The 15,801-nt window shown below is 41.1% G+C and overlaps 1 protein-coding gene across 1 annotated transcript; it reads right to left on the reverse strand.

The window, feature by feature from the left end:
* Window positions 1-5,629: 5,629 nt before the first annotated feature.
* Window positions 5,630-14,632, reverse strand: LOC140100153 (alveolar macrophage chemotactic factor-like). Its single transcript, XM_072126595.1, has 4 exons — window positions 14,523-14,632; window positions 9,660-9,795; window positions 8,944-9,024; window positions 5,630-6,995 (listed from the first exon to the last, which is right to left on the reverse strand). Exons 1-4 carry the CDS (start codon window positions 14,587-14,589, stop codon window positions 6,956-6,958), a joined length of 324 nt encoding a protein of 107 aa, XP_071982696.1. The 5' UTR covers window positions 14,590-14,632; the 3' UTR covers window positions 5,630-6,955.
* Between the last annotated feature and the right edge of the window lie 1,169 nt (window positions 14,633-15,801).

Genomic DNA, 15,801 nt, shown 5'->3' on the forward strand with positions numbered 1-15,801 from the left:
GCCACAGAGCTGCCCCCCGTTGTTACAGTGCTGCTCCCAGTAGCCAGTGCTGCCCCCAAGTAGCCAGAGTACGACCACCATGGAGTCACTGTGCTGCTCCCAGTACCCAGTGCTGCCCCCATGTCCCAGATTATGTCTCACATATAAGTAATATATTTTTCTTCTGCTCATATTAGAAGTGAATAATTGTGTATTTTGTAATTTTTGTGGGCATTTATTTACTTTACTAGCAACTTAGTATTGCAACTGTAGCATGATAGCACTTTATTTAATAATATTTTATACAATACATGAAATACATTTGTGGACATATTCACTTTATTTACAGTGCTTTCACTACAGAAATCGTAGGTCCTTAGGCTTGTTCCATATACTTTACCTTCATATGCACCTTCAGTGCTGAGAAGAAGCATGCCCTGTAGCTCATTTTACATGTTCATCTATATGTAGCTTTTCGCGACGGACGATAAGCCCCGCGCATGTACTGTCCCCATGCGTGACTTGGCTCTCGTTCATCTTCTCGCAGTGCCTTGAGCTTGCTGGGTACTTCTGAGTCTCGCGAGACTACGGATCATGCCCTTGATGACCGTGCATGCCTCCGTATATTCCATCTATAGGTAGGCTTCATGTGTATGGAATTAAAATAACTGTGCTTTCCTGTGATTGGTTGTTTGTTTATATATAAGACTTAGCATGTTACCATCAAACACTCCTCTTGAAAAAGCCATCTGTGAAACACATGTTGGTGTCCTTCAGTGTGTGTCCATCAACTTTGGTATGGTAATTATATTCCAAACCATAGGTTTTCCACATATGTATGTATACTCTACTATCTATTGCTTATAGCAGTGGTGGCGAACCCATGGCACGGGTGCCAGAGGTGGCACTCAGAGCCCTTTCTGTGGGCACCCAGGCCTTTACCCCAACACAGAGTTTGCCAGCTAGGACTCAAGGTTTTCTCCTGTGATCCAATACAGCCCAGGACGTGCCATGCTCAGCGCTATTTGGCTGCCAAAACTACAGGAGAAGCAAGAAGGTGTGGATAGAGATGGATTGTTATTGGAGCTCCTGCTCTGGGTCACCTGATTCTTCCTCTGCAGGGGACCCTGGAGGGAAGCTACAATCCAAATTTATCCATCGTTCTATTGTATTGGTGAACTCAGGACGCCAATACGATTAAAACCTGTGATACAGCAGGGATCAATAAGTTACTGCTTAATTAACATATAAGTGGGTTTTGGTTGTAGCTTGGACACTCTGTTTCCAAAAGGTTCGCCATCACTGGCTTATAGGATGGATGTTACCAGTGGATATTGCTCTTATACATATTAAGAACACACACTTTTTTATGTGTTGTTCCTAAGTTTTGCTACCATTAAATGTTATTTGTACTGAGTATATAATGAAGTTTATATTTTTTAAACTAATAAATAGCTTTTTGTTAATTTTTTACAAGTTCAAGTTTTGGGGATAGTTTATGCTCTGCTGTGGGTATTACAATTTTTGTCTTGTGCCCATACCTGCAGCTATTTTTTTTCTTTTTTGTGGTAACCCCATGTCCCAGTATCCAGCCCTGCCTCCCCAAGTAGTCACAATGTTGCGCCCAAGTCACAGAGCTTCCTTCATGCCTCAGTAGCAAGTGCTGCCCCCAAGTATTGAAAAAGCTGCCTAAACTGCCCCAGTAGCCATTGCTACCCCAAGGTATTCACACATCTGCCTAATGCCCCTATAGCCAAATGTGCCCCTAGGTAGTCACAGATCTGCCCCATGCTCCAGTAGCCAGTGCTGCTTTCTAGTAGTTACATGGTTGCCCCCATGTCCCAATAGCCAGTGCTACCCCCCAAATAGTCCGTTTTGCCCCCAGTAGCCAATAAAAAATAATAAAAACATCTTACCAGCGTCTTCTTCACATCTATAGCACAGAATGCAAATGATGATGGCTTAAAAGGCCTATGGATGGAACTGACCCAGCGCAAGCTGACTGTGCCACCGATGCCTAGAGCCAAATACAGCCCTGCTGACAATGTTTCAAACGTACTGTTAATGGCTATGAACAACTTTCAGCTAATTTGTAGCAAAAATTATATTTAACTGTGGAACTGTATGTAATTAATGGTGAAAAACAGAGAGAACAGAATTAATTTTCTGTATGCAATTTCCATTTTGTCTTCACACTCCATGTATTATCTGAAATCTACATCTGTGTATAGACCGTATAAAAACATATCTTGTTTAATCCCTGAACTGAGTGGTTTTGCTGAAAAATAATGGTAAAATTGTGATAATAAGGCTCTTTTGTTCCTTTGGCTGCCCCAACGTCCTTCTCACCCTAATTATGCACTGCTCCAGCCTTGTACTGCCTAGCATAAGCCAAGAATATGTCATCACTGACAGGCAGATGCAATCAATAGCTGCACCATCCCCCAGCTGCTCTGTATGAGTCATCCAGCTAAGTAAGGTTGATTAGTCATGTCTGGATAGTACAGGCAATTCTTTTACGTACGGCACCCAAGGTTCCCAAGGTCCTAAATAATTGTTTTCTGAGCAAAACCATTAGGTTCAGGGATTAAACAAGATATGTTTCTGCATCAGTTTATCTACAGCATTCTCAAGGTATGTTTGGTTCACAATGCATAAAAAAATTGTAGATTTCCTTTAACTCTTTGTCTGAGACGGTATAAAAAGCCACTCCCAGTGCAAAAAAAGTGGAATCATCTTGGGAGGCATCTTGGACATCAGAGATAGAGACAATTTCTCTAACACATGCATCTCCTACTTACTTGTATCACTAAACCTTATCTCAGTGTCTAATCCTTTTTAACCTTAGTGGCATGAGATCATCTCTCCTCACAGAAAGACTGGTTTCCCGGGTTAGCTTTACAGCTTTATCAGTGGTCTCACATCTCATCAGTAGAGAGCAGCATATACGGCAATATGGGAAGCCCATCTAGCCATCACCCATCAGGAAATTTTTGAACATTCTTTGACTAGACAGCTATATAATGTTTATTATTTATCAAAACTTACTGAACTTAACTCTGTAAATAGTTCTTCATAGGGTTACACTATTTGACCCAAAAGAGACCCTCTGGAAAGCAGACACCTTAAGAAATCCTACGACAACCATTTTAGAAAATAAGCACATTTCAAACAAAACCTACCATCAGAAATCTACCTATTACGGTATATCTGATTATAGGGTCCCAATGACCTTATGCTAACTGCTAATCCTAGGATACTTTCTACACTGAACTACAGTTTATCTAATTATTATGCTAATTTCTGTCAGAGACTACTGGGGCGTGGAGTAGCCCTTGCTCCTGCTGCCCGGAGAGGCCACTCCACGCCCCAGTAACCTCTTCCATAAATTTGCATATTAGTGAGATAAACTGTAGCTCAATGTAAAAAATATTCTAGGATTAGCTAAAGATATATTAGGATTTATAATCTTACTGGGAACCTACCATCAGATGTACCTTAATAGCTAGATTTCTAATAAAAGGTTTCTTTTACATTTATTGTTTCCTGGCTTACGTATGTTGACATACATGCTGTCCTTAACTAAGTTCAGCTTGTATGATTGTATACGTGCTAAGCTGCAGAGAGTGAATACTTGGTGCTGTGTGCTCCTGAGCAGCTTCACTTGCTTGAATTCAAATTTATTTACGGTATGTCCTTGAGATGCAAATACAATAAAATGTTGTACTGAGCTCAAGGTTCCTTCCGTGTTATACTGGGGTTTAAAGTGAAAGTTCAAAAGTACAAATAGCTCTGCATAAATAAAGCCTTCATGCCTCAGCTTTTGTTGGAAAATAAAAAAAAAAAGATAAAAATCCTGCAATGAAAATAAAATAAAATGCTTGGACATAAGGATGGGTTCACACCTTGTTTTTCTGGCATACGTTGTAAAGACACATCCAAGGGATTCCAACGTGTCCTTACAACGTATGCCACAGCCATATCCCACTGTGTACCTATACAGTGGGATATGTCGCCTGGGGACCCCCCTCTCACTGAATGTGTGTGTGTGTGGGGGGGGGGGGGAGTGTACATCTGCAGCAGCCAGCGATTGGCTGTTGCTGATGAACGGGGTGTTTCCCTAGTGATATCACTGGACAGTGTCATCACCGTGTCCTCATCCTACCGAGCACATACGTTGTGGGGACAGATGCAATACGCTGAATCTGCTCCCCATAGCAGGCCATTGCTTCTGCTGAGAGAATACTGTACATCGCTCAGGTGGAGGCTGCAGAATGGAGAGACATAACTTGCTACATCTTTCCATCCTGCATTTTTGGACGTACAGGATTAGTGTGCAGATGGAGGCTACAACTATGCCTCCTTCTGACACTACCGTATATACCGGCGTATAAGACGACTTTTGAAGACAGAAAAATCTTCTGTCTTCTCTGGGGTCGTCTTATACGCCGGTAATCGTCTTATACGGCGGGTACCGGTGCATGGAGAGGGCTCACGGGCTAAGCCCTCTCCATAGCCGGTAAGTCTTTGCTGCATATTGCAGCAAAGGCTTACCGGTAACACCCGCGATCGGTGCTAGCACCGATTGCGGGTGTTTGCACAGCGATGGCTGCCGGCAGCCTCAAAAAGCTGCCGGCAGCCTCAAAAAGGCATCGGGGGGGAAATACTCACCCTCCGTTGGCCCCGATGTCCGCGCTGTGCTGTCTTCAGTCTTCCGCGCCGTCTTCTTTCTTCTGCTGGGCGCCGCCATGTCTTTCCCCGGGTCGGCGCCTAGTATGACGTCAGCAGCGGCGCGTCATACTAGGCGCCTGCCGGGGAAGATCAATGGCGGCGCCCGGCAGAAGAAAGAAGACGGCGCGGACATCGGGGGAGCATCGGGGTGAGTATATAAGTTTATTTTTTTTTTTTTTAATGCTGGGCTGGGCTGGGCTGTATACTACTGGGGGCAGTGCTGTATACTACTGGGGGCAGTGCTGTATACTACTGGGGGCAGTGCTGTATACTACTGGGGGCTGTGCTGTATACTACTGGGGGCTGTGCTGTATACTACTGGGGGCTGTGCAGTATACTACTGGGGGCTGTGCGGTATACTACTGGGGGCTGTGCGGTATACTACTGGGGGCTGTGCTGTATACTACTGGGGGCTGTGCTGTATACTACTGGGGGCAGTGCTGTATACTACTGGGGGCAGTGCGGTATACTACTGGGGGCTGTGCGCTATACTACTGGGGGCTGTGCTGTATACTACTGGGGGCTGTGCTGTATACTACTGGGGGCTGTGCTGTATACTACTGTATGCGTTGGAAAAGGGGTAGTCTTATACGGCGAATATATCTTAAACTCTATATTTTAAACAGGAAAGTAGGGGGGTCGTCTTATACACCAGGTCGTCTTATACGCCGGAATATACGGTATTTATCAATGTATACGCTAAGCATATATGTTGGCTGCCTTCCCAGCCTAACACGTACAGGACATACAAATATATTTTATTAATGGTTTTTGAGATTAACTTAATTGATAATTCTCAGCAACTATACTTCCTGGGAAGGGACAGAATGGACAAAAAAAATTAGAAACTATTGAATGACACAAGTACAAATAAAAACGCCCACATATTATGGCTCTATTTTAATCAGCATTGTGATTTATTGTCATTTTCATCAGCATACGGAGCATTATTGTTGTTTAGTGATCAGTCTTAAATGCAATATGTTTCTATAGAATTGATATATACCCCAAAATTTAATTTTATAGCAGCATAAATTATCAAAAACAGTGGTGAAGGTGATACATTTGTGTAGTGGCCTTTTAAAAATCTACGCTGAACAATTATTATCACAGGAATAAACAGATTGGAAGGATAATTGGGCAGTGTAAACAATTAGGATGGTTTCACAATAGCGATCTTTTTTTCACATCAGTGATTTTTCACTGAACCCATTTTGGCTAAAGGACACATACAGATTGGAATCAGTCGGACCGTCTGACGGCACACCCCCTAATTTGTGTTGCATGGAAGCCAGCGCAGCTTTGCCATAAAAGCGTTGCGTGCGACACAATCACAGCGCAGACACTTCTTAAATACCTGTGCAAGCCGGTTTAGCCATGAGGAACTTGAACCGTCCGACTAACGTGTGGCGCAAAGTCCTTAGTAAATGTGTCTCAATGTGTCAAGCCAAAATGGGTCAGGAGAAAAATCACTGATGTGAAAAAAAAATTCCATTGTGAAACCAACCTTATGCTGTAAACTAGCTATATACACGGAGACCATGTTGGCACTAAATGACGATAACAAAATCACATTGAGTCATTTTATCTTTTGTATATTCATCTGCTCATGCTGTGAAATTGGTTATTAACGCCTTGTTTTCTGTTTGCCCTGCATCATTCACTCAGGAAGTGCAGGGCAAGTGCAGGAGGGTGCACTTCACGGGTGAACTGCCCTTGTAAAGGCGGGATTGATTTTGTGGGACACTGAGAAATAGAATCAGACTCCTTGACTCAGAACAGGACCCACTAATAATATGAGCTGTACTGATGATGATGTTTAATCCTTTTTTTAACAGTGTTATGCCTTTATCTTTGGTTATCATAGTCTGACACTGCAGCACAGTACACTTGATTGTGTTTTAACCAAAATGAATAAAATGAATGTTTTAATCACTTACTAACACTCTATATTTGGCTTGTATAGTGAGTTAATTGTAGAGGAGTGAAGTAATTACATATCATTGACAATAAGCTTGTTTGATCTAATTGATTTGTGGCCTTATCATGCTCACATTTTTTGATGACTGACAAAAGACCTTGTGTAGCCTAAGACCATGAAGAATTTATAACTACGCAAACTAAAAATTAGAAACTGAGTTAGATTTTTAACAGAATATTATCTGCTTCTTTGTAGCACCAAATCTTCAGCATTATCCATAATAATCAATATTTCTTGATTGTGAAAACGAATTCACACAATTGATTATTGTGTTTTTTGTTTCCTCTGATTTAGTTCTTTCATTCTGTCAAAGGAAAAAAACATAGGGGTCATCAAATGTTTTAGTCCCATAGATATCTCTTTTAGGCAAATGGTGCAATAATGTAAGAAAGACTTAATAATCAGACCACATACAAATAGATATACATACACTTTCCTATTGAAGTAGTATTAAGCATTTATCTGTGTTTTAACTCCTCTAACAGAGGTGCCAATAATAATACTTGTGCTTCTGATATGGCAGAGATGCTCTGCGTCCCTTCAGGTTTTAGAGACTGTATTTAACCAATGGACTGGCTAAAGGCCCTAAAGGCGCCAGTATTTAAGTCGTTACATTCTTGTATATAGGCTGAGTATTATAGTAGTTATATTCTTGTTCATAGAGAGCAGTGTTATAGTAGTTATATTCTTGTGCATATGAGTGGTATTATAGTAGTAGCGACATCATCTAGCCATTGCTAAGATAAGATAAGATAATCCTTTATTAGTCCCACAGTGGGGAAATTCTAACTAAGGCTAGTTACCAGGATTTCAACTTATGATGGGGGAGGGGAGGAGTGCAGCATTGCAATTTTTATCTCAGGCAGCACAAAAGCTAGAATTAGTCCTGAGCAGCAGATAATGGGGCACATTTACTAAGAAAGACGGAAACTTCACTAAAAGTGCTCTTTCCGTGTATAATGCTGGGTGCAATCGATTCATTAAGACCATGCACCAGAAATCATAAATCTGTCACTTCACCGCACTGGCCCAACAGAGTTGACGAACTTTTTTGTGGTGCACCTTTAACATAGGACGGGCAACACAATTTGCATGTTAAATCTGGCGCACGGTCCAACTGCGCTTGGGAACATAGCGTCGCACGTACTTTATAAATACCTATGCAAGCCCTTTTCCCCTACAAGAACGTGGAAAGTCCGAGAGAAGTGCAGTGCAAAGCCCTGAGTAAATGTGCCCCAATAAGTATAAATTACTCGTTGTATGCAGGACACAATACTGGGGTCTCAGAGACAATTATTACCCTCTTCAGGGAAGGTGCTTCCTCCGCAGCTGTACTGAGGCTGTACTGCACACTGACAGCCCCTGCCGCACTGTGAGTGAGCCTTCCCTTCCCAGGCAGCCAGGCAATCAGCAGGAGAGGGACTAGAGGACATTCATATGTCCCTGGCTGATTTATTTTGAGGTCTCCGGTATTATAGGTCAGCTTTGTTAGGGGGTCTCCTATATTAAATTCAGCTTTTCATTAAAGTTATCCCAGGGGTCTCCATTATTATAAAGGGTAAGTGCTTTCTCTATGGGAGAATCCATTTTTATTATCTGCTTCTGACAATTTCTATCATAATGATTATCATCATTATTATTGTCTGTTCGTGCTCTGAGATCTATTAGTTATTGTACAAATTTAGTATTTAGTTTTTGGGGTGATATTTGTGCTATACTGTGGTTTTTGGCACATCTAGGGTGCTTGTTCCTAGTGTGACAGTGTTGAGCGGTGTGACCAGGGGCGTAACTTGAGGGGGTGCAGAGGGTGCAGCCAGAACCGAGTCCATGAGGCCTAGAGGGCCCATATGGTGGATCTTTACTATATGAGATGACTAGTACTATAATCAATACATTATGATTGGGGGGCCTGGCACGTACTTTGCACTGGGGCCCGGCATGCTTCAAGTTACGCCACTGGGTCTGACAATGTGGCCCTTGGACCAATAATGGTTGTGCACCCCTCGTTTAGTTAGAGGTTATCATTTGTCATATGCAAGTATCTGCATACATCTTATCTTATATACATAGAGGGCAGCATTCATACATTTTATATTATATCAATTTAGATTTGTTTATCAAATATTTGGCTGTAGTATTTTAATATTTTACAAGGAATATTTTTTATGCGCTCTAGATTCTTTTAAAGGTCCTTAAAACTTCTAGTAGTGAGTTTTTCTGAAATTGATGCACATTGAAAGACCTATACTTACTTTATCAGATAATGTATCAAGTACTTATACAACTTTGTTTCTGGATAAATGCACACAGATTCGCCAGTCTTTGTTATTACACTACAAGAGATTACATATAATTATTCTGCAGGGCTGATCTCATAATATTTGACCATAGAATATTATAAAACAGGAATATAACAGAAATCCTCTACTGTGGCACAAACAAACTTTCATTAAAGTACCTTTTATAGTTAGATACAAGAATGGACTACTTTATTAAAGAACAGGTTGGTTCCCCAATAGATGGAGTGTACAATGCAATCATGATTGAAATAGTACTTGAGGTTATCATAGCTGACTTGTGTAACCCAAGAGACTAGATCGACTTGCACTATACATCAATGAACACTTCTGGCCATGTAGCTTGATGCTGAAAATTGTATTATAATTGTATTGTAATCATCATGTAACCATTGTTTAAACAAAATATCTATGTGACAGATAACAATAGGATCCCCATGAAATGGTGGCCAGAGCTATGTTATTACTTCCTTCTTAAAAGGTACCTATCATTTATACAAATGTGTTTCATAGGTATCTCCGGTGCTGAAAACTACCAATACCTGCCAACAGGTGTACTTGACTAAGAACATTTTCATTTCCGCTTAGGAGTGCTGAGTGTGTGGTATACAGATTGATAGAAGATTTGAAGAAGAACTAAAAATCCTTATACTGATAATTGATACACTTACACGATCTCTATCTTTTGGCAATAGGGTCGTAAAGGTATAAATTCAATCTTCTTAATCTTATTCTTTTCAACAGTATTCATGGTCGTATTTTGACATCTACATTCCCCCCTTGGCAGTATTGGATCTAGTTGGGCACCTGGAATCACATATGGATTTGTTAAATATGTATCTTTATATACTTCCTTGTAAATCTCAATACTAACATATGACATACTGTATGTAAACAAATATAAATATAAGTTAAGTATAAGTTTTGACATGTGAAAATTCAGAATTAGGAAGGAGGAAGGGTGCTATAAGTGGTTGACAGTTTATATAATACTGTATAGTTGTTGTGACCGCTAATTCTACATACAATGGTGTACATGTTATTCAACTAACTAATTTTAAGTATGCTATACGATTTTAATAATAATAATTCTGTATTTATATAGCGCACACAGATTACGCAGCGCTGCACAAAGCAAGCAAATTAGTCCCTGTCCCCAATGGGGCTCACAATCTAAACAGCCTACCAGTATGTTTTGGAGTGTGGGAGGAAACTGGAGTACCTGGAGGAAACCCACGCAAACACAGAGAGAACATACAAACTCTTTGCAGATGTTGACCTGGGTGGGATTCAAACCCAGGACTCTAGTGCTGCAAGGCAGAAGTGCTACTCACTCAGCCACCGTGCCACCCGATTTTAAAATGTTTAGTTACTAGCAGAATTTCCCAGCTTTGCATAGGTTACATTTTTATTTGTTAAACTTTGGCTTCATGCACAGAATCATGTGCTCTCCTGGGCCGTAATTCAGACAAGCACATAGCGGGAGGAGGGGTGAGTGCTCCTCACCCATTCCCTTTCCATAGAATGGCGAACAGCCATCCGCATCAGTCACAGTGAGACACAATGGGGAAGATTTATCAAGATGTCTGAAGGTCAGCTCAGCTTCAATTTTACCAGTGCTCATGAATATTTTAAAGGGGAGCCATGATTGGTTGCCATGGGCAACTAGAAATATTCTGACTTTCAGAGAGCTTGATAAATCTGCCCCAATGTGCCCACCACATCATGACCGGGTGCCATAGCCCTCTATGGTGCCGTTATACTGCGCAAATTTTGCAACCATATCATAGGACCCCATATGGCCATTTGCATGGGGCCTTTGTTTCTTATCCATATGAAGCCAACATATACAATAGTGTCATCTTTTGAAGGTTGGGCCTACTGAGATTTTTCAGGGGCTCAGGCAGCAGTTATGTTCTTTGCTGCAATGATCTTTTGCCCATGCACAGGTTTTTTGTTTTAACCCAATCTTTTTTATTGAACATTTTTCAATTTTACAATCACAACACAAAAATAATATAAAAACCCCTATACCCCCCCCCTTCTCTATAAGTGCCAGTGTGTCTGTCTTTTGGAAGTTTTTAGATGTTATTATTCAAGGTTGTGTTTTAGCTGATAACCATCATAGCTTGTGTACACAGCGGCTCGGTAAAAGTTAAAACCTACTCCTCTATTCATACACAGATTATAATCGTTGAATGAATCATTTGAAATAAAAGGGCTTAAATTTATGAGAATTTATACTGAAGAGTATATTACATTATGCTCCCATTGTCCCATTAGACAGAGTGCCCAAACTACAACTAGAACCCACTTAAATATCACAAAGTGCCAACATGAAATTTTAAGCAGTAACTTATTGCTCCTTGCTGTAGCACAGGTTTTAGTCATATTGGCCTCCTGAATTCACCAATACAATAGGCAGATGGAGAAATTTGGACTGTAGCTTCCCTCCAGTGTTCCCTGAAGAGGGAGAAGCAAGAGCTCCAATGACAATCCATCTATATCCATACCTTCTCCATACCGGCTGCTCTCAAATTGTCGAACAATATGAGGAAGGTTAGACCAAGTCAGGATTGTGTGTAACGTGTTTTAGAAAGGTAACCTGGGGGGATTTATTTATTTACTGTATATACCTATATGTATATTCTAATTATGTGTAACTTGTGTTTCTTATTGTGCACGTGGTTGTATGTACGTCTTATTTTTTTTATCTTTTTGTTTGCACTGTGTATGTGACTGCGGATGTGACACTATAAGTTCCATTTGGGATAATAAAGTTATTATTATTCTCCTGCCTCCTGTAGTCCTGACAGCCAAGGATGTTGCTTTAAAATAGCGCTGAGCATGGCACTTTCTTGGCTGTATTGGATCACAGGAAAAGTCCTCTTGAGTCCTAGTCTTGAGTCCTCTGTGTTGGGTTGAAGGCCTGGGTTCCCACAGAAAGGCCTCTGAGTGCCACCTCTGGCACCTGTACCATAGGCTCGCCACCACTGCTCTAGGTGCTAGAGCAGTGGTCCCCAAACTACGGCCGTTTTTATCCGGCCCCTTGGAGCACCAGCGGCTCCTGCTGAGGCCCCCGGCAAGTCGCGGCAGTCAGGCAGGAGCCTCCGTCCGTCCGGACAGGAAGCTCCTGCCCGCCACTGAATAGTGCTCGACGCGGCCGATACGGCCGCTCGAGCACTATTATTACTGGTGGAGCAATGTGGCCGGAAGACGACCCCGGCACACATCGCTCCGTGAACCTGAGTGTGCGGCCGCGTGATGACGTCATCACCCCTTCCCGGCCGACAGCAGCCCGAAGATAGAAGACTCGGGAGCCGCTGCCAGAGGTGAGTATAGGATTTTTTTTTTAACCAGCAGCAAATATATTTTGGCGGCCGGGGCGCCCGGTTATAAAAAAAATAATTAATTATGGGGGCCTTAAATATAGTATAGGGCAGTATAGGGAATAATTAATAATGGAGGAGCAGTATAGGGAATAATTAATAATGGAGGAGCAGTATAGGGAATAATTAATGGTGGGGGAGCAGTATAGGGAATAATTAATGGTGGGGGGGCAGTATAGGGAATAATTAATAATGGAGGAGCAGTATAGGGAATAATTAATGATGGAGGGGCAGTATAGGGAATAATTAATGATGGAGGAGCAGTATAGGGAATAATTAATGATGGAGGAGCAGTATAGGGAATAATTAATGACGAAGGAGCAGTATAGGGAATAATTAATGACGGAGGAGCAGTATAGGGAATAATTAATGACGGAGGAGCAGTATAGGGAATAATTAATGACGGAGGAGCAGTATAGGGAATAATTAATGATGGAGGAGCAGTATAGGGAATAATTAATGACGGAGGAGCAGTATAGGGAATAATTAATGATGGAGGAGCAGTATAGGGAATAATTAATGACGAAGGAGCAGTATAGGGAATAATTAATGATGGAGGAGCAGTATAGGGAATAATTAATGATGGAGGAGCAGTATAGGGAATAATTAATGACGGAGGAGCAGTATAGGGAATAATTAATGACGGAGGAGCAGTATAGGGAATAATTAATGATGGAGGAGCAGTATAGGGAATAATTAATGACGGAGGAGCAGTATAGGGAATAATTAATGATGGAGGAGCAGTATAGGGAATAATTAATGATGGAGGGGCAGTATAGGGAATAATTAATGGTGGGGGGGGCAGTATAGGGAATAATTAATGGTGGGAGGGCAGTATAGGGAATAATTAATGGTGGGGGGCAGTATAGGGAATAATTAATGATGGAGGAGCAGTATAGGGAATAATTAATGGTGGGGGGGGCAGTATAGGGAATAATTAATGGTGGGAGGGCAGTATAGGGAATAATTAATGATGGAGGGGCAGTATAGGGAATAATTAATGGTGGGGGGGCATTATGAGAAATAATTATTGATGGAGGGGCATTATAGGTAATAATCAATGATGGAGGGGCAGTATAGGGAATAATTAATGATGGAGGGGCAATATAGGGAATAATTAATGATGGAGGAGCAGTATAGGGAATAATTAATGATGGAGGGGCAGTATAGGGAATAATTAATGATGGAGGAGCAGTATAGGGAATAATTAATGATGGTGGGGCATTATAGGAAATAATTAATGATGGAGGGGCAGTATAGGGAATAATTAATGATGGAGGAGCAGTATAGGGAATAATTAATGGTAGAGGGGCAGTATGGGGAATAATTAATGATGGAGGAGCAGTATAGGGAATAATTATTGATGGAGGAGCAGTATAGGGAATAATTAATGATGGAGGAGCAGTATAGGGAATAATTAATGATGGAGGAGCGGTATAGGGAATAATTAATGGTAGAGGGGCAGTATAGGGAATAATTAATGATGGTGGGGCATTATAGGGAATAATTAATGATGGAGGAGCAGTATAGGGAATAATTAATGGTAGAGGGGCAGTATGGGGAATAATTATTGATGGAGGAGCAGTATAGGGAATAATTAATGATGGAGGAGCAGTATAGGGAATAATTAATGATGGAGGAGCAGTATAGGATATGTGCAGTGTACAGAGGAATTTCTTATTTTTTTTTATTTTTTAACTTTAGTCCGGCCCTTCAACGGTCTGAGAGGGACCGTGAACGGCCCTCTATGTAAAAAGTTTGGGGACCCCTGTGCTAGAGTATAGCCCTTCTCCTCTGTGTCCAGGTATTGATATGGGGGATGCATATAGAGTCTTACCTGTGTGGATAGTGGCTCTCTAATCCCTGATGTAGGACTTCAGCATATATCCCAAAAATGACATGCTACCATGGTAAATATAAATAGTTGTTTCAAACTAATTTAAAAAAATAAAAACCTTACATCTTATGAAACATTCTAATGATACATTCACTTACAGTAAGAATGAGCCATATAATACATTATATATGTGTACATATATACAGTGTATATATATATATATATATATATATATATATATATACACTTGTCTTCCTGTAAAACTATAAAATCTGATTTCTTTTTAGAAAATGCAATGATTTACTTACCTGCTACTTCATGTATAAAGAAGTGCAGCCCCAGCAGGAAGACTATAGGCAGAAACTTTCCTCTCATTTTCAATTCTCTATATTGTCTCTATAACTGAGGTCAGCTCTCCTGCTCTGTGAACCTGCTCCACAACTCTCCCTACATTTTATCTCCCTAAAAGGAGAAGTGAGTATGCAAAAACTTTCCAAAATATGCTTAACCAGCATCCCACCAAAATGTTTTCATTAATGAGGCAAAGTCTGCAGTAATTTTTACTTTTCACACTTTAAATAAATTTGGTAATTTTTGTTCGCTTTAATTTAGATATGATCCTAACTCAACTTCATTTTATTTGCTTTTTGTCCAAAGCTGTACTATTTTAAGGGTAAATAAGCTCTAACAACCTATCAATCTGCTCCCTTGGGTCCAGAACTTCATTACAAATTCTCTTGGATGTGACTTATTTCTACAGAATTTCCAACTATTTTCCACACTGTGCTCCTAAACAAAATATGCTCCACACCACAGACCATGCTGTGCATTCCTCATATATCACCAAATACATTGGGGCAGATTTACTTACCCGGTCCATTCGTGATCCAGCAGCGCGTTCTCTGTGGATGATTCAGGTTCTGCCGGGATTCACTAAGGTAGTTCCTCTGACGTCCACCAGGTGTCGCCTCTGCGCTGAAGTTTATCGGAATGCAACGAAGTTCACCAAGCCAGCGACACTTTTTTTTTTTTTAAATGCGGCGGTTTTCCCGAATCCGTTGGGTTTTTGTACCATACCCCCCCCCCTCCCCGATGCGCCACAATCCGATCGCGTGGGCAAAAATCCCGGGGCAATTAAGGGAAAATCGGCGCAAATCGGAAATTTTCGGATAACCAGCTGGAAAAACGCGATTTGGGCCCCTTAGTAAATGACCCCCATTGTGCCTAGCATAGAAAAGATATACTGCGAATGCTGAATACATCCCAAAAAGAATATGACACCTGAATAAAAGATACACTGTGCCTCTGAATATATAATATAGAACCCACAAGAATATATTATATGCCTCCTGACGAGGCCTCAGAATTAAACTCGGGTAGAGGTGTATCTCTCCTCGGCGCCTGTCTCCATCATGTCTACCATGACTCAGGGTAACTTTGCATATTTATAATCCTGTGTTTGTGGGTCCCTTGGCATACCATGTGATTGTTTGTTTATTACTATTGTATAGGTAGTGCAAGGTATTATAGGCAGCATTTTCTTACTCCTAGTAGTTTAGGATATTTTATAGTCACCATATTGTGCCA

Source organism: Engystomops pustulosus, chromosome 1, assembly GCF_040894005.1.
Source record: "Engystomops pustulosus chromosome 1, aEngPut4.maternal, whole genome shotgun sequence".
Lineage (NCBI taxonomy): Eukaryota > Metazoa > Chordata > Amphibia > Anura > Leptodactylidae > Engystomops > Engystomops pustulosus.

Coding starts and splice junctions, on each gene's coding strand:
- LOC140100153 (XM_072126595.1), bottom strand. CDS start 14,589: ATGAGAGGAAAGTTTCTGCCTATAGTCTTCCTGCTGGGGCTGCACTTC. Junction 9,796..14,522: donor CTTTATACATGAAGTAGCAG/GTAAGTAAATCA, acceptor ATGTGATTCCAG/GTGCCCAACTAGATCCAATA. Junction 9,025..9,659: donor TGCCAAAAGATAGAGATCGT/GTAAGTGTATCA, acceptor AATCTCTTGTAG/TGTAATAACAAAGACTGGCG.